The sequence below is a fragment of the Macaca thibetana genome, chromosome 9 (genome assembly GCF_024542745.1).
Source record: "Macaca thibetana thibetana isolate TM-01 chromosome 9, ASM2454274v1, whole genome shotgun sequence".
Lineage (NCBI taxonomy): Eukaryota > Metazoa > Chordata > Mammalia > Primates > Cercopithecidae > Macaca > Macaca thibetana.
Window position 1 is genome coordinate 95385731 of NC_065586.1, and position 24520 is coordinate 95410250.

The 24520-nt window shown below is 44.0% G+C and overlaps 1 protein-coding gene across 2 annotated transcripts in view; it reads left to right on the plus strand.

The window, feature by feature from the left end:
- Window positions 1–3628: 3628 nt before the first annotated feature.
- Window positions 3629–24520, plus strand: part of CNNM1 (cyclin and CBS domain divalent metal cation transport mediator 1) — a 67984-nt gene continuing 47092 nt past the window's right edge. For both annotated transcript variants that reach the window (XM_050805707.1, XM_050805708.1), the window contains exon 1: window positions 3629–5484. In XM_050805707.1, coding sequence (XP_050661664.1) covers window positions 3912–5484 — 1573 coding nt within the window. In that variant the 5' untranslated portion in view covers window positions 3629–3911. The remainder of the gene's footprint in view (window positions 5485–24520) is intronic.

Here is a 24520-nt window from a genome sequence, read left to right on the forward strand (position 1 = left end):
GCCCTTACTCTCTGACTCATGAAAGGGTAGGTAGCTTAAAACTGTCTTTCACTTCACAAATGAGGAAATGAGCCCAGAAAAGTGGATTGATTTTCCAAGCCTAACACTTGTTAATAATAGAGCTGGTGCAATTGGGAATAGGCTCATTCTTACATTTCTCTCTCTTTCTCAATACATCTGTAATACACATATATTTGATTTATTTAAATTACATTTATGAAAGATTTTTTATTACATTGGGGGAAAAGCCCTTGATGTGTTAAGCAACAGGAGCTGACTAGATTATATATATAATACCTATTCAATTATAAAATATATAATTATATGGAGAGCACATATGTGTATGTGTGTATGTATTTCTCAATTACTTATCTATGTAGAAAATGTGAAAAGGAGTATAAAAAATGTTAACAGTGTTTACCTCTGGTTGGTGGGTCATAGTGTATTTTTATTTATGTTTTTCTGCATTAAAACTTTTGTTAATAAGCATGTAATATTTTATAACCAGAAATTTCAGTTTTTTAATTCCTGCTCTAATCGTTTTTAAACATTTTATTTCAGTCAGCTCTACCAGGTAAAGGGAGCATCAACCTAGGCTCCAAAGAAGTTCTACCAGTCATTTAACCTGATCTGTAAAATGGGTATAATTATAGCTACTTCCCAGAGCTCTTGTGTATTGGAATAATAAATAAGAAATTCCTTCATAACTCTAAAGCTTGTTAAAGATGTTAAGTGGTATTGTAATGATGATAATGTTCTGTGGCCTAAAAGAGGTGGGAAAACCCTTAGGATAGCAGGTATCTTTGTGCTAAGAAGTTTAGGTTGGGAAGGGAAAGAAGTCTAAGTGTCAGGAGAGAAGTAAGAGCTTTTTTGCTCTTAAGAAAATCAGCTGGGTAGGTGGCTCACGCCTGTAATCCCAGTACTTTGGGAGGCCAAGGCGGGTGGATCACCTGAGGTCAGGAGTTCAAGATCAGCCTGGCCAACATGGTGAAACCCCATCTCTACTAAAAACACAAACATTTGCCAGGCATGGTGGCACACACCTGTAATCCCAGCTACTTGGGAGGCTGAGACAGGAGGATCGTTTGAACCCAGGAGGCGGAGGTTGCAGTAAGCCAAGATCGCACCACTGTACTCCAGCCTGGGTGACAGAGCATGACTCTGTCTCAAGGAAAAAAAAAAAGAAAGTAAAACAATCATATGGTTGACCCCAGTTCTCTCCTTCCTCATACTTCCAATAAATCCCTCAATGTTCCCTCTTAAGATTAAACTTCCCTTCTGTCTCTTAAGTAGCCCATGCAAGAAGCAGCTTATAGTGGACAGGATCTAGTGTATTTTGAGACAATGGCATGTCACAAATGCCATGGAAAATGAGATTTCACACACAGGGATGATTTTTTACACTAAACAGAGGTGCCAAGGGTCGTATGTAAAATAACGCCTTTTTAATTTATTAATTATTTTTAGAGACAAGGTTTCATGTTGTTGCCCAGGCTGGAGTGCAGTGATGCTATCATAGATCAATGCAGTTTTGAATTCCTGGGCTCAAGTGATCCCCTTGCTGCAGCCTCCCAAGTAGATGAAACTACAGGCATGTGTCACCATGCCTGGCTAAGTTTTTTAATTTTTAATTTTTTAGAGACTGGGTCTCCCTTCATTGTTCCGTCTGGTCTCTAACTCCTGGCCTCAAGAGATCCTCCCACTTCAGCCTACCAAGTAGCTGGGATTACTATATTTTAAAATGTAATACAGACTTAGGATAAATTTACCCAAGAGAAATAAAAATTTATGTTCTCACAAAAACCATCACACAAATGTTTATAGCCACTTTATTAATAATTGCTAAAAACTGGAAATAACTCAAATATTCCTTATTGAATGGATAAACAAACTGTCATACATCCATATAATGGAATGCTACTCAGCCATACAAAAGGATGAACTACTGAAAATCACAACAACAGATGAATCATAAATGCATTATGCTAACTTAGTAAAGGAATGGAGACTCAAAAAGGCTACAGACTGTATTCTCCATTTATATGATATTCCAGAAAAGAAAACTATAGGGGAGAACTGATCAGTAGTTCCCAGAAGATAAGACAGAGGGAGGGGTTGACTACAACAGGACAGTAAGAGAATTGGCAGGGTGGGGGGGTGGTGATGGGATTACTTTTTATTGTGATGGTTACATGTATATGCATTTGTCAAAAGTCATAGAACAGTACACCAAAAAGTGAATTTTACTATATAAAGTTTAAAAATAAATGTATAAAAATAATATAGTCCCAGGGTAAATTCAAACAATACAAGGAATTTAATAAGAAACTCTCCCTCCTAGGTCTTTGTGATAATAGATCTATATTTTGGTTGCAGTGATGGTCACATACATCCATACATGTGATAAAATGATAGTGAACTATACACGCACACATTACACCAATATCAACTTCCTGCTTTTGATATTGTACTATCATTAAGATGTAACCGACCAGGCGCGGTGGCTCACACCTGTAATCCCAGCACTTTGGGAGGCCGAGGCACGCAGATCGCCTTAGGTCAGGAGTTCGAGACCCGCCTGGCCAATGTGGTGAAATCCCATCTCTACAAAAAAAAAAAAAAATACAAAAATTAGCCAGGCATGGTGGCAAGCGCCTGTAATCCCAGCTACTGGAGGCTGAGGTAGGAGAATCGCTTGAACCTGGAAGGTGGAGGTTGCAGTGAGCCGAGATCCCGCCACTGCACTTCAGCCTGGGCAACAAAAGTGAAACTTCGTCTCACAATAAATAAATAAACAAACAAACAAACAAACAAACAAACAAATAAAATAAAATAAAATAAAAGATGTAACCGGCGGGTCGTGGTGGCTCACGCCTGTAATCCCAACACTCTGGGAGGCCAAAGCAGATGGATCATCTGAAGTCAGGGGTTCGAGACCAGCTTGGCCAACAGGGTGAGACCCTATCTCTACTAAAAATACAAAAATTAGCTGGGCATGGTGGCGCACGCCTGTAATCCCAGCTACTCAGGAGGCTGAGATAGGAGAATCGCTTGAACCCGGGAGGTGGAGGTTGCAGTGAGCCAAGATTGTGCCACTGCACTCCACCCTGGGTAACAGAGCAAGACTCCGTCTCAAAATAAATAAATAAATAAATCTCATATAAATGTGTGTGTACAAATTTATACATAAATAATTTTAACACAAGTGGTAGCATATTATACTTGCTGTTCTGCACCTTACTTTGTTTCTACAATTACTTCAGAGATTTTTTTCCACATCACATATACAATGGATCCACCTCATTATTTTTTCTTGCCATATAGTATTCCATTGCACAGTGGTTTCATTTATTTCAACAGTTTCATATTGATGGACATTGGGATCTTAACTAAGAATTGAACTTAAATAATTCAGAAATTTTTACAATAATGAAAGGTCGGCTGGAGTTGAGCCTAAAAGTTTTCACATATTCAAGACTTGACTCCAGAATATTCTTTTGACCAGAAGGGGGAATGCAAGTGGCAGGAGAAGCAAAAAGCTGGGAAATTTCCCGGGCCAATGGGGAAGCAGTGAAGCCGGCAGGGAATTACTGCCGGGTAGGAGTTCGCAGAGGGGCACCTTACTTTTGGAGTAGGAGGCCGTCTTGCAAGCCGAGACTTTTCAGGCTGCAGCCCAGATATACCGAAGTGTGTATCGGCTACGCACAGTGTGGTGATGCCTGGCCACCTCCAGCCTCCCGCGGGGACCCCCTGCCCAGGCGGAGTCTGAATGCCCACCGCCACCAGCCCACGCGCGCAGTGGGCGTACACGTGGTGACCTGCCTGCGGCTGGGTTCCCGGCTCCGGCTCCTCCTCCCTCCAGCTCTCGCTCAGCTTTCTGCAGTATCACGTGCAGCAGCGCTGGTTGCAGGATGGCGGCGGCCGCGGCGGCGGCAGCAGCGGTGGGTGTCAGGCTCCGGGACTGCTGCAGCCGAGGCGCTGTGCTTCTGCTTTTCTTTTCCCTGTCTCCTCGGCCCCCGGCCGCCGCCGCCTGGCTGCTGGGCCTGCGGCCAGAGGACACTGCTGGAGGCCGCGTGTCCCTGGAAGGGGGCACCCTGCGCGCCGCCGAAGGCACCAGCTTCCTCCTGCGTGTCTATTTCCAGCCAGGACCGCCGGCGACCGCCGCACCGGTGCCCTCACCGACCCTCTCCTCGGGGGAAAATGGCACTGGCGACTGGGCTCCGCGACTCGTGTTCATCGAGGAGCCCCCGGGCGGTAGCAGCGTGGCCCCTAGCGCGGTCCCCACGCGCCCCCCGGGACCGCAGCGCTGCCGGGAGCAGAGCGACTGGGCATCGGACGTGGAAGTCCTGGGGCCCTTGCGTCCCGGGGGCGTGGCAGGCTCGGCCCTGGTCCAGGTGCGAGTGCGGGAGCTGCGCAAGGGCGAGGCGGAGCGGGGCGGCGCGGGCGGTGGCGGGAAGCTCTTTTCGCTCTGCGCCTGGGATGGGCGCGCGTGGCACCACCACGGTGCCGCCGGCGGCTTCCTGCTGCGCGTCCGCCCGCGGTTGTACGGCCCAGGCGGGGACCTGCTGCCCCCTGCGTGGCTGCGGGCGCTCGGGGCGCTCCTGCTGCTAGCCTTGTCGGCCCTGTTCAGCGGCCTGCGCCTGAGCCTGCTGTCGCTGGACCCGGTGGAGTTACGGGTGCTGCGGAACAGCGGCTCGGCCGCCGAGCAGGAGCAGGCGCGCCGCGTGCAGGCCGTTCGCGGCAGGGGGACCCATCTGCTCTGCACCCTGCTCCTGGGCCAAGCCGGAGCCAACGCGGCCCTGGCTGGCTGGCTGTACGCCTCGCTGCCGCCGGGCGTCGGGGGCACCGGGGAAGACTACAGCGAAGAGGGGATCCACTTCCCTTGGCTGCCGGCGCTCGTGTGCACCGGCGCGGTATTCCTGGGCGCCGAAATCTGCCCCTACTCAGTGTGTTCGCGGCATGGGCTGGCCATCGCCTCGCACAGCGTGTGCCTGACCCGGCTTCTGATGGCAGCCGCCTTTCCCGTGTGCTACCCGCTGGGCCGCCTGCTGGACTGGGCGCTGCGCCAGGAGATAAGCACCTTCTACACGCGGGAGAAGCTGCTGGAGACGTTGCGGGCCGCAGACCCCTACAGCGACCTGGTGAAGGAGGAGCTCAATATCATACAGGGTGCCCTGGAGCTGCGCACCAAAGTGGTGGAGGAGGTGCTGACCCCCCTGGGAGACTGCTTCATGCTGCGCTCAGACGCAGTGCTCGATTTCGCCACTGTCTCCGAGATCCTGCGCAGCGGCTACACTCGCATCCCAGTGTATGAGGGCGACCAGCGGCACAACATTGTGGACATTTTATTTGTCAAGGACTTGGCCTTCGTGGACCCCGACGACTGCACCCCGCTCCTCACTGTCACCCGCTTCTACAACCGGCCCCTGCATTGTGTTTTCAATGACACCCGACTGGACACGGTACTGGAGGAGTTTAAGAAGGGTGAGCAGGAGTCTATCTTCTCCCCCAACTCCTATCCCCTTCAAAGGTTTTATCCTTTCCTAACCACGTGAGGCTCTAGGTACCCAAAGCAATTTCTCTCCTATGGTACCAAAAACCCAAGGAAGACTCTACCTCTTGGCTCCCTGGCTATTTTCATCTCACTTCTACCTCACTTCTTGCTCCTGATTGAGCCCCAGGCCTCTTCCCCTCTACTTGACTCACAAGATGCAACATATTCCTTATTTATTCCATTCCACCAGTGTTTTTCCAACGCCTACCAAGTGTCAGATACTGTGTAGGTCGGAGATAGCCTTTGAAGGTCATTGCATAGCTCCCCACCTATTACAGGAGGCACCTCTACAGGTTCCCATACAAGCAGTCTTTGCTTTAAACTCCCAGGGCTGAAAGCTATTTACAGAGCAAACTAGTCCCATTGCTGGACAGCTCCAGTGGCTGACAATGTCTTCCCCATATAGAGCAGAAATTTGTGTCTCCAAATCCTCCTAACTCTTCTGCCTTTTGAATCATGTAGACTAAACCCAAACACCTTAGACATTCTTCCCCATATTTAACTTCCCATCAGGTATTGGCTGCACACATATCAAGTACTCAGGTTCAGGGCCTGGTGCGGTGGCTCATGCTTGTAATCCCAGCACTTTGGGAAGCTCAGGCGGGAGGATTACTTAAGCCCAAGAGTTCAAAGCTGCAGTGAGCTGTAATCCCACCACTGTACAAAAGAACAAGACGCTGTCTTTGAGGGGGGAGGGAAGTACTCAGATTGGGGGTTAAAAGTTGACTAAGGCAGTAGGATCCTTGTAATTCTGGGAACTGTGGTCCTGTGAAATAGGATAGATCTGAACCTGAAGAAATATTCTGGGTAGAGGAGATCCTAGAAAACTTGCATACCCAAATGAGTGGGGTTTCCTTCAGTGCAGTCACCATCCTCCAACCCTCTCCCCAAACTCAGGCTTGATGTCATGCTTATAACTTGTTTACTTCATGTCTGAGTTTGTCTTCAGAAAGTGCCTTCTGGTGACTATAAATTCACTCAAGAAAAATCAGCCTGGGTACAATAGAGTCACTCTTCTTGGCATTACACAGTTTGACTGCCCCCCTAGTTCACCAGATTTCGCCCAGAACCCTTGACTGTTTTTTAAAATCAAATCTACTTTCAAGAATCAACATTGAGACCATTCAAAAGACTATCTCACAAACCCTGAAAGCAACTCCAGACATCATAATTTGAAAACAGGGACACAATTAGAATAAATGTAGAACTTTCCAGAATGACTCCTCTGAAGGAGGCACTCATCTGATATGAGTTGGAATGTTTATTAAAAACAAAAACCAAAAAAATCAATCCCTTGACTTCAGATTCAGGCTTCAGATCTAGCTTCCTTGTGGCTAGCAGTACTCTCATTTGACTGCATTTTGTATAAATTTTTTTGTCAAAAATGTAATCCATGATAATTTGAGCCCAAGGCTGCAGTGAGCTATGATTATGCCACTGAACTGTAGCCTGGATTACAGAGCAAGACCCTGTCTCAAAAAAGAAAGAAAGAAAGCGAGAAAGAGAGAAAGGATGGAAGGAAAGAAGGAAGGAAGGAAGGAAGGAAGGAAGGAAGGAAGGAAGGAAGGAAGGAAGGAAGGAAGGAAGCAAGGAAGGGAGGGAGGGAGAGAGGATGGGAGGGAGGGAGGGAAGGGGGGAGGGAGGGAAGGAAGGAAGGAAAGAAGGATGGAAGGAAGGAAGGAAGGAAAGAAGGAAGGAAAAGGAAAAATTCAATCTCACTACTTTAACATCATAAATAATCTTTAGAACTTTGAATACAAACAAATCTGGGGTCTTGTTCCTGCCACAATATTTTGAAATCATATTAAATATTAAAATGTAGCCTGGGAGGGGGGAAAAGGTCTAAAAGCTACTTTCAGTCTCAGATTTGAGAGAACAGCCCTAGACTTTGTGTTGGTATGATGAAAAGGGAGAGAAATGTATATATGGCAGCTATTTTAGTCCATTTTCGGCTGCTGTTTCACCCTGTTCAGTCCATCTCACCTTAATCCTTGCATTCATAGCTCCCACTGCAACTTGAGGTTCATCTATCCACTCTTAGAATTGTGCTGATATTTTGTGTATCTTAGAGAAGTAGGGTCTTAGATCTGGGCATTGGGGGGCATAAACCACAGAAATTTATTTTGTCAAAGATCTGGAGGCTAGCAGTCTGAGATCAAGGTGTCTGGGCAGGTTTGGTTTCTTCTGAGGCATCTCTCCTTGGCTTGCAGTCACCACCTTCTGTGTCCTGACATGGTATTTCCTCTGTATGCATGCATCCCTGGTGTCTCCTTGTGTGACCAAATTTTCTCTTCTAGCAGGGACACCAGTCAGATTGGATTAGGCCCACCCTACTGGCCTCATTTTAACTCAGTCACCTCTTAAAAGTGATAGTTAAGACACAGAGCAGTGTGTCATTGTCATATGCTGGCAGAAGATATTTTAAATGAAACTCCTATGAACTCATTCATTCACTTGTTTAGGTTTTTTTGTTTGTTTTTTTTGTTGTTGTTGTTGTTCGTTTGTTTGAGACAGAGTTTCCAGGCTGGAATGCAGTGGCGCCATCTCGGCTCACTGCAACCTCTGTCTCCTGGGTTCAAGCAATTCTTCTGCCTCAGCCTCCCAAGTAGCTGTGAGTACAGGAGTACAGCACCAAGCCTGGCTAATTTTTGTATTTTTAATAGAGAGCCACTGCACCCAGCCTCATTTACTATTTTTTAAACATCTGTACAGTTTTAGGCAACAGGGGAGACAAGAAGACTGTCCTCAGGAGGTTAGCAATATACAGGGCATAATGAGCAGTGTTTTGAAGTAGGAACTGTCATATCAACTCTTATATCCCCAGCACCTTACACAGTGCCTTGTACATAGTAAGCTGTTCCAAAAAGTTGATATTGATCTGAAATGAATCCCTGTTCAGAGTTTCTAAACGTGGTCTGAAAAAAGTTCCTTTAGTGTTCTATTAATGGCTACTTTGTCTTTATGTAGATCACTAAAGAGAAGCAAGCCATTATAGAGAATACTATGCCAAGGAAGATATTTCCACTTCCTTTCATAGCCTTGCTACTTCCTCAAAGTAAGGTCCATGAAAGAGCAGCATGCGTCTCACCTGGGAACATATTAGAAATGCAGAATTTTATGCCTTACCCTAAATCCACTGAATGAAAATCTGCATTCTAGCAAGCCTCCAGGTGGCTCCTATGTGACATTAAAGTTTGAGAAGCATTGCTTTCAGAGACCCCTTATTAACAGTGTTTGGTAGATCTGCTTAGGATAGAATATGAGACATAATAAAGAAGGTGGATGTCCTCAGGCTGCAAGCCGTATAACATAGTGGTCATTTTCTTTAGGAGTTATACATTTGCACCATAGGTTAGGAGATGAAAGCTGGGTTGAACTGCTTTTCTTTGCCTTTAAAAATAACTTTTTTGGCTGGGCACGGTGGCTCACGCCTGTAATCCCAGCACTTTGGGAGGCCGAGGTAGGTGGATCACCTGAGGTCAGGAGTTGGTGACCAGCCTGGCCAACATGGTGAAACTTCATCTCTACTAAAAATACAAAAATTAGCCAGGTGTGGTGGCACACACCTGTAATCCCAGTTAATTGGGAGGCTGAGACAGGAGAATTGCTGAGATAGGAGGCGGAGGTTGCAGTGAGCCAAGATTGTACCACTGTACTCCAGCCTGGGTGACAGACCAAGACTCTGTCTCAAAATAAATAAATAATTAATTAAAAAATAATTTTTAAAGCAGGTCTTTAATAGCTCTTCCATTTTTCTTACTTCCTTGCATTTCAAGTAACTTAACCACCAACAAATCCCTTAGAAGGTAGAAGAATGATATTAATAGAAGCCACAGTTACCATTAATTGAGCACTATCAGTTCTTCCAGGCACCATGCCAGGCCCTTTACATACTCAGAACAACCCTCCTGGGTAGATGTTATTAACCCCATTTTACAGTTGAAGAAACTAAAGCTCGGATCAATAACATGACTTGTACAACTTTCCATAACTAATAACTGACTGAATTGTGATGTGAACTACATCTGTAGGACCCCAAAGCCTGTTCTTTCCCTGCTTCACCCATCTTATTCCTTCCTCCATCCTGGAATGCCTGCCACCCACAGGGTTCAAAGGTAGCTTTTTCACCTCTGATTGCTGCCCATGGCTGATTCACCTCCAGTTTCTGGAGGTCAGTGATGTAGCTTTATAATTACAGTAATTGCTAACATGCATATTGCGCTTGACAGAACATTTCTATATACCTTCTCTTGTCCAATCTTAAACAACTCTGCAGTTACAGGTGATGATATGGGATTTTATCTTTTTACTTCTTACGAGTTGTAAGTCTTTAGCAGTGGGGAAGAGGAAAATGGTTTTTCACACTAGAGTGCTAGGTTTACAAAAGGGAACAATATTTCTCCCCACTGAACTGTAAGTTCATTGAGGGCAGAGAATGAATCTTATTTACTTTGTATTATCAGGGCAAGTACAGTGACCACCATGGCTAGGGGATGTATAAACATTTATTGAATAAATGGTTTTAAATACCTAACTTCTATATTTCTATGTTTGAGTGAGGTGACCTCTAAGTACAGAATAGTTAATGTTGTTCCTTAATCTCAGCAAATCTCTCCTCTTCCTCTTCATGGGCCTCTATCCCCAATAAGTGGCATCACTTGTGCCTTTAGTCACCCAGGCTAGAACGCTCTCCTTTGCATTCACCTCATCCTATTAATCATTGTCTTAGTCTGCATAGGCTGTCATCACAAAATAGCATAGACTGGTGACTTAAACAACAGAAATTTGTTTTCTCACAATTCGAGGCTTCAAAGCCAAGACCAAGGTTCTGGCCAACTCAGTTTCTGGTAAGGACGCTCTTCCTGGCTTGCAGATGGGTGCCTTCTCTCCATGGCCTTTCCTCAGTGCATGCCCACAGAGAGCAAGAGGTTCTGGTCCTCCCTTCTTAGAAAGACACCAGTCCTGTTGGATTAGGGCCCACCCTTATGCCCTCATTTAATCTTAACCACTGTACTTCCTTAGAGGCCTCTCTGGGGATTGTTAGGGCTTCAACATACGAATTTTGTGGGAAGACAAGCATTCAGTCCATAACAATCACCAAAGCTGGTCAAATAATTGGATGCCAATATTGCATCCAACTGCAGTCATATGTCATTTTGGTCAATGATGGGCTGCATGTACAATGGTGGTCCCATAAGATTACACTAGAGCTGAAAAATTCCTATCACCTAGTCATATCCTAGCAGTCATAACACCTAACATCGTCGTAAGGCAACACATTACCTTTACTGTGTTTAGATATGCAAATACTTACCATTGTGTTACAATTACCTACAGTATTCAGTACAGTAACATGCTCTACAGGTTTGTAGCCTAGGAGCAATAGGTTATAACAGATAGCCTATATGTGTAGTGCACTATATCCTCTAGGTTCTGTGTGAGTACATTTTATGACGTTCACACAATCATGAAATTGCCTAGCAATGAATTTCTCAGAGAGTGTCTCCATAGTTAAGCAGTACATGACGATTTCTTAAACCTGTACATAATTTCTTCCACTATTTCTTCCACTTAGTTATTCACTGATTTTATTCAACAAATAGTTGTGTTGGCACAGTGGAGAACACCACCAACATAGTCCTTGTCTGCATAGAGCTTCATTCTAATACAGGAGACAGAAATTAAGCAAACAGGATAGTGATTAAGAACATAAGATTTGGCCGGGCGTAGTAGCTCACACCTGTGATTCTAGCACTTTGGGAGGCCAAGGCAGGTGGATCATTTGAGGTCAGGAGTTAGAGACCAGCCTGCCAACATGGTGAAACCCCGTCTCTACTAAAAATACAAAAATTAGCTGGGCAGCAGTGGTGCACACCTGTAATCCCAGCTACTCAGGAGGCTGAGGCAGGAGACTTGCTTGAGTCTGGGAGGCAGAGGTTGCAGTGAGTCAAGATCATGCCACTGAACTCCAGTGCGGGCAACAGAATGAGACCCTGCCTCAAAAAAGGAACATAAGACTTACTAGAATGCCTGAGTTGATACTGGCCCTGGGCAAATTACTTAACTGTTTATGTCTGTTTCATTATTTCAAATGAAAATAATACTAATATTTACTCATAAGATTGTGTGAAATATTAAGACTATTGCATTATGCTAACTTACTACCTGTCATATAAGTACTAAGTAGATGTTAGCTATGATTATTAAATATAAACACAAGTCTATTACTCATTTATGCAAATGCCTCCTAAGAAGTTACACTTTTTCACATTTTTGTCTCCCTCAAATTCATTCTCTCCAGTGCCACTAAAATAATCTCCAGTAACATCACTGCTTAAAACCCTTCTGCAGCTCCCCACTGCCTACGGGAGAAGAGCTAAGCTGGTAAGGCAGCCAGCAATGCACTCATGACCTGCTTCCTGCCCTCCCCTTCGGCCTCATCGCTCACCACTCCCTGCCACAGCTTTACCCTCCAGCAACGCTGAACTCTGTGGTGCACTGTGCTATTCTTGTCTTTGTCCCTTTATTCACACTGGACTTCTGTCAGGAATATGCTTTGCCTGACTAATTCATTGCCAGCTCTTTAATACTCAGCTCAGAGGCCACCTCCTCTGGGAAACTTCTCCTATAAACCCCAAAATACAAAAATAGATGTTTTGGCCAGCTTCATTGTTTTATGTGCATATCTCAATCATTGAACTAACAAGCTGTACTATCAGTGTGTATTTATAAGTGCCTCTCACCCATATAATGAGCATCTCCAGGGCAAGACTATCTTATCTATCTTTGTAGCTCCAGCAGCTAACGATGGATATGACACATAGTACATTTTCAATAAACGTTTGTTTAAAGACTGAATGGATGACTAAAGGAGTTCAACTTTAATATAGTGGAAGAGATCTGCAGAGCACTAGTAAATGAATTAAATCATTTTGCACTATGCAGCAGAACAAATCAAACTTAGATGTTTGTTAGTGTTAGAAGAAAAGTGTTGCATATATTGTTTCTCAGTTTCTTTAGGTACATCTATTAATATTTATTACAACAATTTCTTTTCACATGTAAAGCACTGTGCTAAGAGTTAGGGGTATGAGATAAAAATCTCTGTTCCCGAGGAGCCTAGAGCATAGTGGATGAGTAGCACTTCCCTTTGCAAAGCTAGAAGGCAAGCTGGACACTCACCTTTCCCATGACTTCCAGTGACCTTGAACTTACAAGTCACGTCTCAGTATATAAGTACAGGATATGGGTAAGACGGACCTTGGTACTTAAAAAGCATTAAAATGAAAGTGCTATACTAGAAATGCAAAAATGCAATGGGAACATGGAGGATACAATAACTATGACTAGGTGGCATTTTCTTTTTTTTGAGATGGAGTCTCACTTTGTCGCCCAGGCTGGAGTGCAGCGGCATGATCTCGCCTCCCAGGTTCAAGTGATTCTCCTGCCTCAACCTCCCGAGTAGCTGGGACTCCAGGCATGTGCCACCATGCTCGGCTAAATTTTTGTATTTTAGTAGAGACGGGTTTTCACCGTGTTGCCCAGGGTGGTCTCGAACTCCTGAGCTCGTCAGGCAATCTACCAGCCTCGGCCTCCCAAAGTGCTAGGATTAGAGGTGTGAGCCACTATATCCAGTCATATTTTGCTTTTATAAATTTTTTACTGAAGTTTATCTTTCTATAATTTATACAGAAAAAAATTTAAATATAGAATAGTAGAAAAAAGAAGTATGAAAATCATGTGAGGATAATCATCGCACTGTCCTGAAATAGTAACTCAATATTTTGTCATATTAAAAATATATTGCACATAATAACAATCTTAATGAAATTCTTAAAAAGAAAACAAAGGAAAAACCCATTGTCCTGCCATCAAGCACAAATCAAATGTCCCATTCTAATCCTAACAGTGATTTTCTTATAGGATGGTATTTTTGCTATAGTTTCCTCAGGGTTGAGTTCTATAATTTGGGAAGACTAATTTTAAAAATGGAGCCGTAGAGATTTATCATACTTCTTAAATTTACTACTCTATTATTGGATTGCTTTTAGGAGACACCGAGTCCTGTATAGACAACAGGGGAAAGAAATAAAGCTTTGTTCTGAAGTCAAAGACTTCTGAGTAATACAGCACTGACTGACATTTAACTCAATTAAACATTTTAGCTTTGCTGGACTAGTAACACCATCTTTGCAAACAACAGAGCACAACTCATGTATGCTAGGTTGTTCCACCTATGCACTAGCATGGCTGTAACACAGTCTACTGCACAATCCCTACTCAGTCTTTGCTTATTCATTGATTCATTCAGTAAACATTTTTTGAACTCCTGCTTTGGGCCAGGCATTGTACTAGACTCTGGAAATACGGTGGTGAGGTAGGCAGACATTATGGAGCTAAAAATATCCTCTTCCATCTTTGGTCTTCCTGCAAGTGGTCTGTTGCCTAAAGTAGGGATCCCCAACCCCCAGACTGCAGACCAGTACCAGTATGTGGCCTGGTAGGAACTGGGCCGCACAGTGGAAGGTGAGCAGTGGGCAAGCATTACTGTCTGAGCCCCACCTCCTGTCAGATCAACTGGGGCTTTAGGAGCGAGAACCTTATTGTGAATTGTACATGCAAGGAATCTAGGTTGCATGCTCCTTATGAGAATCTAATGCCTGATGATCTGAGGTGGAACAGTTCCATCCCCAAACCATCCCCCCTCCCACCCCAGTTCGTGGAAAAATCATCTTCCACAGAACCAGTCCCTGGTGCCGAAAAGGTTGGGGATCTCTGGCCTAAAGCGTGTCCAACCAGCCAGTAAGTGCTCCTGGCCCAGACACACAATGTGACCTTTTCACTGCAGAATAATCTAGTCCAAAAAGCCAATGTTTTACTTTACACTCCAAATGCTGACCTTAGCTATTTTTTCAGGAAGAATAACCATTCCATTGCTTAATTCTATAAAAACCTGCCAAAACATTAGTGCTATATTCTTTGTCTTCCATAAAAGAAAATAAAATTTTTCATTCACAATTACATTTCACTGGTGTAAATAGACATATTACATTTTTAAATGTGTTAAATGTTGCTAAATAATAATCAGTAAAATGTATAATGAGATGCTTACTTTCTAAACAATAGAGCAAACAGTAAACAAAGCGTAGTCCATTGTAATACAGAGAAAGAATGAAAGGAAACGAAAAAGGGAAAGTAATTAATATTCAAGATGATAAACTTGTGGGGTTTCTTCCTTTAAACATTTTCATTGTGATTGTTATAATATTGTTATATTCTTTTTTTTCCAGCCTGGCAAAAGAAATGCCAGGTAACAATAGAATCTGAACTGGAAGGGGCACTAATAAAACCTGTGAGAGAATCTCATTCACACTTTTTTCCAATTTAGTTATCTTTTCCAGGCCATACCAGCCTTCATTGTCAAACTTTATTTATCTATCTAAATCCCACAGGCTGCAGTTAAATTCCATTTTTTCTATTTATCATCCTTTGTGAGTATTCTTTTATTTGAAGAATATCATAGCTCATCTCAATTCCATTTTTTAGCTGCCAAATACATTTGATTGTGTTTCTCGCTCCCTTAAAGCATTTGGGTGTCTCCGAGGAAGGTCTGTGGGTTTTCCTAGTAGTACTCTCTTAAACTGAGTTCCTTCTAGGCCCATGTCTGGGGATTCTGAGACCTTCAATAACAACTCTAAATTCTCTTTTTATTTGCTGCTGTTATGCTGCTTTTCAAAATGAGATTCTCCTCAATTTTATTCTTTTCTTTTCTTTCTTTTCCTTTCTTTCTTTCTTTCCTTCCTTCCTTCTTTCCTTCCTTCTTTCTTTCTTTCTCTCCCTCCGTCCCTCCATCTCTCTCTCTCTCTGTCTCTCTTTCTTTCTTTCTTCCTTTCTCTCTCTGTCTCCTTCCTTCCTTCCTTCCTTCCTTCCTTCCTTCCTTCCTTCCTTCCTTCCTTCCTTCCTTCCTTCCTTCCTGTATTGAATGGCCATTCTTCCCTGTCAGGCCTGTGTTAGGCACTGGGGATGCAGTGTGGACAAGACCGACACCATTCCTGCCCTCCTAGGGCTTGCAGTCGAGTAGGAGAGAGACACCAAGCCATAAATAATTACAAATTGTCCTAAGTGAGTTGAAGAAAAAGTATAGGGAGCTCTGAACATATAATAGATAGACTTGGTCTTATAGGTAAAGATAGACTGTCCCTCACCAAGTAGTATTTGAGCTGAATCCTAAAGGACGGTGAGAAGGCATTCATCAGAGGAGGAGCTTCCCAGGAGACAGGAACAGACATACAAAGGCCCTGAGGAAGAAGAGCCAGCATGGGTGCCATGCCAGGCTCTTGGGCTGTGTAACATCCAGGAGGGAAAGTACCACCTCTGCCAGCCACCCTCCCATTTTCCCCCATTGACTCTCAACATCATCTGGGCAGATCAGTTCAGTAGCATGTACTGAGTACCAGGCTCGGCAGATAGACATCGATATAAATGCAGTGCTGACCCTGCCCTCCAGGAACAAGAAAGAAGGAAGGGTCATGATGGAAATGATAATACAAAGCAGCCTGGGGTCCAGGCAATGGAATCCAGAAATTCACCACAGAAAACATCTGTGGGTGAAAAGGAAAGGGAGAAATAGTCCTTGGATGATCTGAGAAAACTTTTCTGAGAAAGTGGAATTTCAGCTCAGCCTTAAAAGAAGGAGAAGGACCCTGCTAAGCAATTATGAAGGGAAAGAACGTTCCAGCTGAGGCAGGAGTTTGAGGTGAAAAAGAAAGGCAGAGAGGGAGCTGACACTGTGTCTGAACACTGGGAAAGCCATTATCATAATGCTGCTTTTATTCCAGCAAAATGGGGAGCTAGGCAGCAGGAGATATTTGTCAAACATAATTTTGTTTCCTTCAAATGCTAAAACCGTATGTTTTCACCATTTTTGATGGTGATATTTCTGAAATGTTTTATACCCATTCCTGCCTTCCTTAACAAAGGATTCTAAATATAACTTAATTTTTTCTTGATGACGCAGGATCATGATCATGAGAGTGTAGTTATTTTATGCTGTATTCCCTATTTTTTACATTTTTCTCTGTCCTCTGGCTAACAGCTCTTAGTTCTCTTTGAACCTGCCTCCAGCAAATCCCTGCTCCACCATTCTCCACAAACCCACTCTTCCTGTGTTCATCTCACTTATAGTTTCTGTTGCACTGATAAACTAAGTGAATACCATGTTGAGAATCATGTGCCTGATATACAGTATGCTTCAATCAGTACTCGTTGGTTAAATGATTTTGACTATAAGCCTAGGGTATGGAGTCAATGGAGAGACCTGGGACAGTTCTTTCTGGGACCATATTCAAAACAGTGGGAAGTCAGACCTCCAGATAATGGGTTGTTACTCTGCTATTTTTACAGTGTTGCTTAGCAAGCCAAACCACCAACTGGCTTAGATTCTAGTGACGAACAACTATTTTTTCATGCCCTAGTGCTGTTGGTTACCATGGTGCTTTGGATGACACGGTTGGCTTTTTTATAATTGCCTTTAGTGGCTCAAGAAGTTATTTTGTGATAAAGGTGTTGATTATTTCTGATAAAGTAGAGCAGGATAATTACTATAAAGCACAGCCTTTTTTTTAAGCTACAGAAAGGGACAGTTTTGTTTTTCCAAATCAAGGTGATTGCTGCACGATTGGTAGAATAACATTTTTGTGTTTCTCTTCCTGATTTAGTAGAGAGTGATTTCACTTAATTGTATAGGTTTAAAAAAAAAATCTAGCATGTGTCAGGGTAGCTATTTCTCATCTCATTCCAAAGGAGGCTTTCAAATATTAAGATACAAAGATTAGGAGCTCGGAGCCCTTCATAAACACAGGAGGCTCTAACTGTTAGCACTGTTAAAATTCTGGTATATATCATTGCAAAGAAGTACCCTGTGGAACCAAACTGTTTTATAGCCCAGAGCTGTTTAGACTTATAAAAGCATAGAATTTTAGAACCAGAAATGGAACCTGGTCCCACCTTTTTTTTTTTTTTTTTTTTTTGAGATGGATTCTCATTTTTGTCACCCAGGCTGGAGTGCAGTGGCACGATTTTGGCTCACTGCAACCTCCACCTCCCAGTTTCAAGCAATTCTCCTGCCTCAGCCTCTTAAGTAGCTGGGATTATTGGCACCCACCACCACTCCTGGCTGATTTTTGTATTTTTAGTAGAGACGGGGTTTCACCATGTTGGTCAAGCTGGTCTCAAACTCCTGATCTCAGGTGATCTGCCCACCTCAGCCTCCCAAAGTGCTGGGATTACAGGCATGAGTCACCGTGACCGGCTGGTACATCTTTTATGACTGAGAAAGCTGAGGCACAGAAAGGACAAATACTAAAAAGAGCAATGATAATCCCTCATAGTTGCAAAGGCATTACGTTTATTTATTGGCAAATGTTTTTAATGGCCATATAAACAAATATCACAGCCATATAAACAAAATGTCCAATTTAATAATTCATTTTGTGCTCACCATAAATGTGAGGTCAGCATTTTTTACCCCTGTTTTGTATATGCAGCACCAGAGATCTAAAGACAGAAGTGTCCTGCTCAATGTTAGTGACAGAGGTGGAACCAGAACTCACATGTCTGACTTGCCATCTCAGACCATGGAGTCATGGACACAGACAGAGGGGCCCAGAGGCCTGAACGCAGATCCCAGCACCTTCGTTGACTAGCTAGGACTGGGGCAGTTCACTATATCACTCTGAGACTTGTCTTCCTTCTTTTTTGTTTTGTTTTGTTTTTTTGTTTTGAGATGGAGTCTCCCTCTGTTACCCAGGCTGGAGTGCCGTGACATGGTCTCGGCTCACTGTAAACTCTGCCTCCTGGGTTCAAGCGATTCTCTTGCCTCAGCCTCTTGAGTAGCTGAAACAAAACGAAAATTAGCTGGGCACCTGCCACCATGCCCAGCTAATTTTTGTTTTGTTTTTTTTTTTAGTAGAGAGAGGGTTTCACTATATTGGCCAGGCTGGTCTCAAACTCCTTACCTCAGGTGATCAGCCCGCCTCGGCCTCCCAAAGTGCTGGGATTACAGGCATGAGTCACTGCGCCCGGCCTATTCCCCTTTTAAGAAGAAAGAAGATAGGCCAGGTGTGGTGGCTCACCCCTGTTATCCCAGCACTTTGGGAGGCTGAGGTGGGCGGATCACCTGAGATCAGGAGTTCAAGACCAGCCTGGTCAACATGGTGAAACCCCATCTCTACAAAAATATAAAAATTAGCCAAGCATGATGGCGGGTGCCTGTAATCCCAGCTACTCAGGAGGCTGAGGCGGGAGAATCACTTGAACTGGGGAGGTAGAGGTTGCAGTGAGCTGAGATCATGCCATTGCACTCCAGCCTAGGCAACAGAGCGAGACTCCATCTACAAAAAAACAAGGAGGGGTGGGGGGAATAGTGATACTACATTGTGAGTTTACTGTGAAGGCTGAAGACAATTCCTGTATAGCCCTAAAGAGACTCCACCATTTGCCTCTTACCTCCCTGATCTAGTTAAATGAATTGTATACAGTTAGTCATCTTGTATAACAAGTTCTTTCTCTCTCTGATCCAGCCCATGTAAAACTGTATATAATAAGAAAACAAAATTGAAAGCTGTTTACTTTGGGTAGGGCCCAGGGGATGAAAATTGGGCCGTGGGAGGTTCCTTCTATTTCTTTTATCCTGTCGTCAGTTAGAATTCAGTTTCCTCCCCCATCACTCTGCCCTTCCTCAGACATCTCAGGCAAATAAAAAAACCTGACCATATAAACAAATATCACAGCCATATAAACAAAACTCCTCAAAGCTCCAAGCAGTCTACTAAAATAAAATATCAGGCTAAACATAGGAAGGCTTGGACTTGAAGGCATAAGTGTAGCGAGGAGGTGGAATTGTGACTCCTTTCCCCTTCCCAGGTCAAAGCCTTTCTCCTCCCTTGCTAATCACTAGGGAGGTGCCAGGCATTAGCTCAGCATGCCTTCCTGCAGCCTCTAGGCATTTACAGAATATGTGCCCATTGCCATTAACACATCAGAGACAGTAAACCTGAGATTTGGCCTGGAATGTGGAGTCTGCATTGTGTTGGAAAGAGCACAAGATCAGGAGGCAGACAGACCTGGGGTTGTTCCTGGCTCCATCACATACTAATATTTGTCCTCGGATAAGTCACTTTATTTTTCCAAATCTCTATTTACTCATCTATATTTTAGTAATAACAATCTCCCTTTTGCAGAGATATGATGAAGACCAGAGGTAACATATGTACCCAATGTACAGTAGGTATTGCAGAAACTACTATGGCAAAAACTGGGAAATGGAGTCTCAGGATTCAGCTTGGTTCAGATCAAAAATGATGTGGAGAACACTGAAGAATCTGTAGGCTGTCTGCAGCTGCAATGAGAACCTTCAAAAGTGTGGATTTCAAGATCATCTCAGGTGTCTAGCTTACTTCGAATAGTGCCCTTGAGAGTCCACATGTCTCTCTTCTCGCAGGGACTAGCCTAGACGGACCACACTCCCTGGCTGGCCCAGAACTAAGTGATGACTAAAGTTGGCCGTATTTGCCTTTCAGTGTATCATCCTCATATCTGAGGTTTGGTTTGTGTCCTGAGAATGACACCATCTGCCAAAGCTTAGCCAAATCACTCTGGGTCACCATGGGATTTTTAAGCAGGGGATCCTGGGTATGGTTAGTCTGAACCTAGAGAGAGAGTCAAACTGGCCACCCAGGCAGTCTCCAAGACCAGTTCTGTATCTGAGAGGCCTGAGCTTAATGTATCCAGCCTTTTCTAGTTGGGTCTTGAAGCTTTCCGCAAATCCTAGCCAGGGCCCAGTTTTGGCTTCACCATTTATTGGCTGAGTATTCTTGGACCAGTTATTTTATTTTTGTTTTCTTTTATATTTTTTAATTTAAAGAAAAAATTTTTAAGAGATGGTGGGGTCTTACCATCTTGCCCAGGGTGGTCTCAAACTCATGGCCTCAAGTGATCCTCCTGCTTCAGCTTCCCAAAGTGCTGGGATTATGAGCCACCACACTTGGCTCTGGATTGCCTCTGGACCAGCTATTTTATGAATGGAGAATAAGCATGATACGTTTTGACATAGTAGTGGAAAAGAAGGCAAAAAATATACCAAAAAATCATGGGAGCCTTTAATGCAAGGGAGAAGAGTTCAGAAATGATCCTGCTTAGTCTTATGTGATCCTCCTACATGTGATTGAGGTGGGGAGTAACCTCACACATGCAGTATTTGGGGGATCGTTAATCTGGTTTTGGTGTACAAGATGTATTAGAGCTAGAAAAACCAAAAGGATGAATGGTTAGGATATTGGTGCAATTGTCCAAGATGGGATGAGGGCATAGAAATTAAGGACACTTTGAATTAGAAGAGGGAAAAAAAATCTCTTAGACTTCATTACATACGAACACTCCTCCTCAGTCTCCTTTACTGGTTCTGCCTACATCATATCCACTGATGTATCTTCAGCACCTGGCACAGTGCCTGCCCATAGCAGATGCTCAAATATTTGTTCCATGAATTGCATTTCTGTGACCTCTAAATGTTACAGTGCCTCAGGGCTCAGAAATTGAACTCTTCTCTGTCTACTCTTGTTCCCTCGGTTATTTCATTCATTCTGCCAAACTTGTCAACATGAACTCCAGACTTACATTTCCAATTGCCAGTGAACATCTCCACTTAGAGGTCTAAAAGACGTCTCAAACTTAAACCTGCCCAAAACTGAGCTCCTACTCTTTTTGCCAAACACACCCCTTAAGTGATCCTCCCACCTCAGTCTCCTTAATAGCTGGGATTACAGGTGTGAGCCACCATGCCCAGCTAATATTTTTAATTTTTTATGGAGATGTGCTTACACTATGTTGTCCAGGCTGATCTTAGAACTCCTGGGCTCAAACAACCCTCCTGCCTCAGCCTCCCAAAGTGCTGGGATTCCAGGCGTGAACCACTGCACTGGGCCTTATGTCTATTCTTAACACAGCAGTTTAGCAAACGAATGCAGAAGCAGAAAACCAAATACTGCATGTTCTCACTTATCAGTGGGAGCTAAATAATGAGAACACGTGGACACAAAGAGGGGAACGGCAGACACTGGAGGAGGGAGAGGGTTAGAAAAAAATACCTATTAGGTACTATGCTTAGTACCTGGGTGATGAAATAATCTGTATATCAAACCTCTGTGACACGAATTTACCTATATAACAAACCTGCACATATACCCTTGAACCTAAAATAAAAGTTAAAAGAAAAAAAAAAAAAAACACAGCAGCTAGAGTTCCTTTTAAAACATAAGTCGGCCAGGCATGGTGGCTCAGGCCTGTAATACCAGCACTTCGGGAGGTGGAGGCGGGTGGATCACGAGGTCAGGAGCTCAAGACTAACCTGGCCAAGATGGTGAAACCCCATCTCTACTAAAAATACAAAAAAAATTAGCCTGGCATGGTGGCAGGCACCTGTAATCTCAGCTACTTGGGAGGCTGAGGCAGAGAATCACTTGAACCCGGGAGGCGGAGGTTGCAGTGAGCCAAGATCACGCCACTGCACTCCAGCATGGGGAAAGAGTGAGAGTCTGTATCAAAACACACACACACACACACACACATAAGTCAGATCATATCACATTTTTGCAAAACACACACACACAAAAAAAAATGTTACAATGGCTTTTTTTTATGTCACTAAAAGGAAGACCCAAAGTCCTTACAAAGGGCTTCCTGGCTCTGTCCCATCAGCACCTCCCTCACCCCTCAACTCCCTGACCTTGGCTCCCACTACTTTCCTCTCCCACATTCTACAGCCACCGCATTGGCCTCCTTGCCATTCCTTAAGCACATCAGTTACACTCCCAGTGCATGGCCTTTACACGTTGTTATACTGCAGAGATCTCCACAGGGCTCCCTACCTCACCGCCTTCAGAGCTTTATTGAAACATCACCTCAGGGAGTTCATCCCGGGTCTCCACTCCCTAAAATTGTAACACCTGTTCTCTCACTCCCACACACTCCCTCGTCACTCTTCCCTGCTTTGCTTTCCCCTTAGCACTGTGCTATATATATATTTTTATATATATGATGTGTGTGTGTGTGTGTATATATATATATTTTTTTTTTTTTGAGGCAACGTCTCACTGTCACCCAGGCTGGAGTGCAGTGATGCAATCATGGCTAGCTGCAGACTCAAATTCCTAGGCTCAAACAATCCTCCTGCCTCAGCCTCCCAAGCAGCCGGGACTACAGGCATGCGCCACCCCACCTGGCTAATTTTTTTTGTTTGTTTGTTTTGTTTTTTTTGTTGAGGCAGAGTCTCGCTTTGTCGCCCAGACTGGAGTGCAGTGGCCGGATCTCAGCTCACTGCAAGCTCCGCCTCCCGGGTTCACGCCATTCTCCTGCCTCAGCCTCCCGAGTAGCTGGGACTACAGATGCCCGCCACCTCGCCCGGCTAGGTTTTTGTATTTTTTAGTAGAGACGGGGTTTCACCGTGTTAGCCAGGATGGTCTCGATCTCCTGACCTCATGATCCGCCCGTCTCGGCCTCCCAAAGTGCTGGGATTACAGGCTTGAGCCACCGCTTTAACTTTTTGTAAAGATGAAGTTTTGATTCATTGCCCAAGCTGGTCACAAACCCCTGGGCCCAAGCAGTCCTCCTGCCTCAGCCTCCCAAAGTGTCAGGATAACGGGCTTAAGCCACGGCACCCAGCCTTACACTATATATTTTACATATGTATTTGCTTTATTATTTCTTACCTCTGCTTACAAGAGTATAAGCCGCAGGAGGAAAATGATTTCGTGCATTGTGCTCATTGCTGCATTTCAAGTGCCTAGAAGAGTGCTCGGCACGTGGTAGTCATTCAGTAAGTACTTGTTGAAAGAATGAAGGAAGAAGAATTGAAAGAATGTGGGGATTTGTTTCTAAACCGACATAAAGGAAAGATAAAAGATGACTCTTGGGTTATGACTTAGGGTAACTAGAGTTAATGGTACCATTTACTGTAGTGAAGACGGAGGGAGAGCAGGGGGAGTGTGTCAAAGACGGAGGGAGAGCAGGGGCAGTGTGTCTTGAAGATTAGGAGTTCCTATTTGGTTAAGTGATTTTGACAAGAGGACCCCTCAGGCAAACTATCTAAAACAGGACGGGTGTTCAGAATAGACACTGAGGCCAGGTGCAGTGGCTCACACCTATAATCCCAGGACTTTGGGAGGCCAAAGTGGGCAGATCACTTGAGCTCAGGAGTTCAAGACCAGCCTGAGCAACATCGCAAAGCCCCATCTCTACAAAAAAAAATGAAAAATAAAAAATAAAAAAAAATAACAGCCAGGCCTGCTGGCTTGAGTCTGTTGTCCTAGCTACTCAGGAGGCTGAGGTGGGAGGATCCCTTGAGCCTGGGAGGCAGAGGTTGCAGTGAGCTGAGATTGCACCACTGTACTCCAACCTGGGCAACAGAGTGAGGCCCTGTCTCAAAACAAAAAAAAATAGACACCTATGTTCAGATATAAATCCAGCTCTCAGGAAAGAGGTGATGGTGATACTTAAATTAATAGGCTTTGCTGGGATCTTTAATCAACAGGAGAGATGAGCAGAAGATCAAGGACCGGAGCAGAAGTTCTTAACTGCAAGTGCCCATTAGAATCACCTGAAGAAGTTTTAAATATTCCAGGGTCCCAGCCTCATCCAAGATCAATTAGATCAGAATTTCTGTGGGTAGGACATAGGCATCAGTAGGTGACTCCAATGTGTAGCCAGGGTTGAGAATCACTGAGTCGGAGTCTTTAAGATATATTTATCTATAGGTGAGGACTGTAAAAAGAAATCCACAATGGAAACAGAAAAGTTCCAGTCATAAGGGTGGGAAGAGAAGTAGAGTAGTCTTGACCAGGTTTTCTGATACCCAAGTGTGCCTAAGAATCACCTGGAGACCTTGAGGAAATGCAAATTCTGATTCAGAAA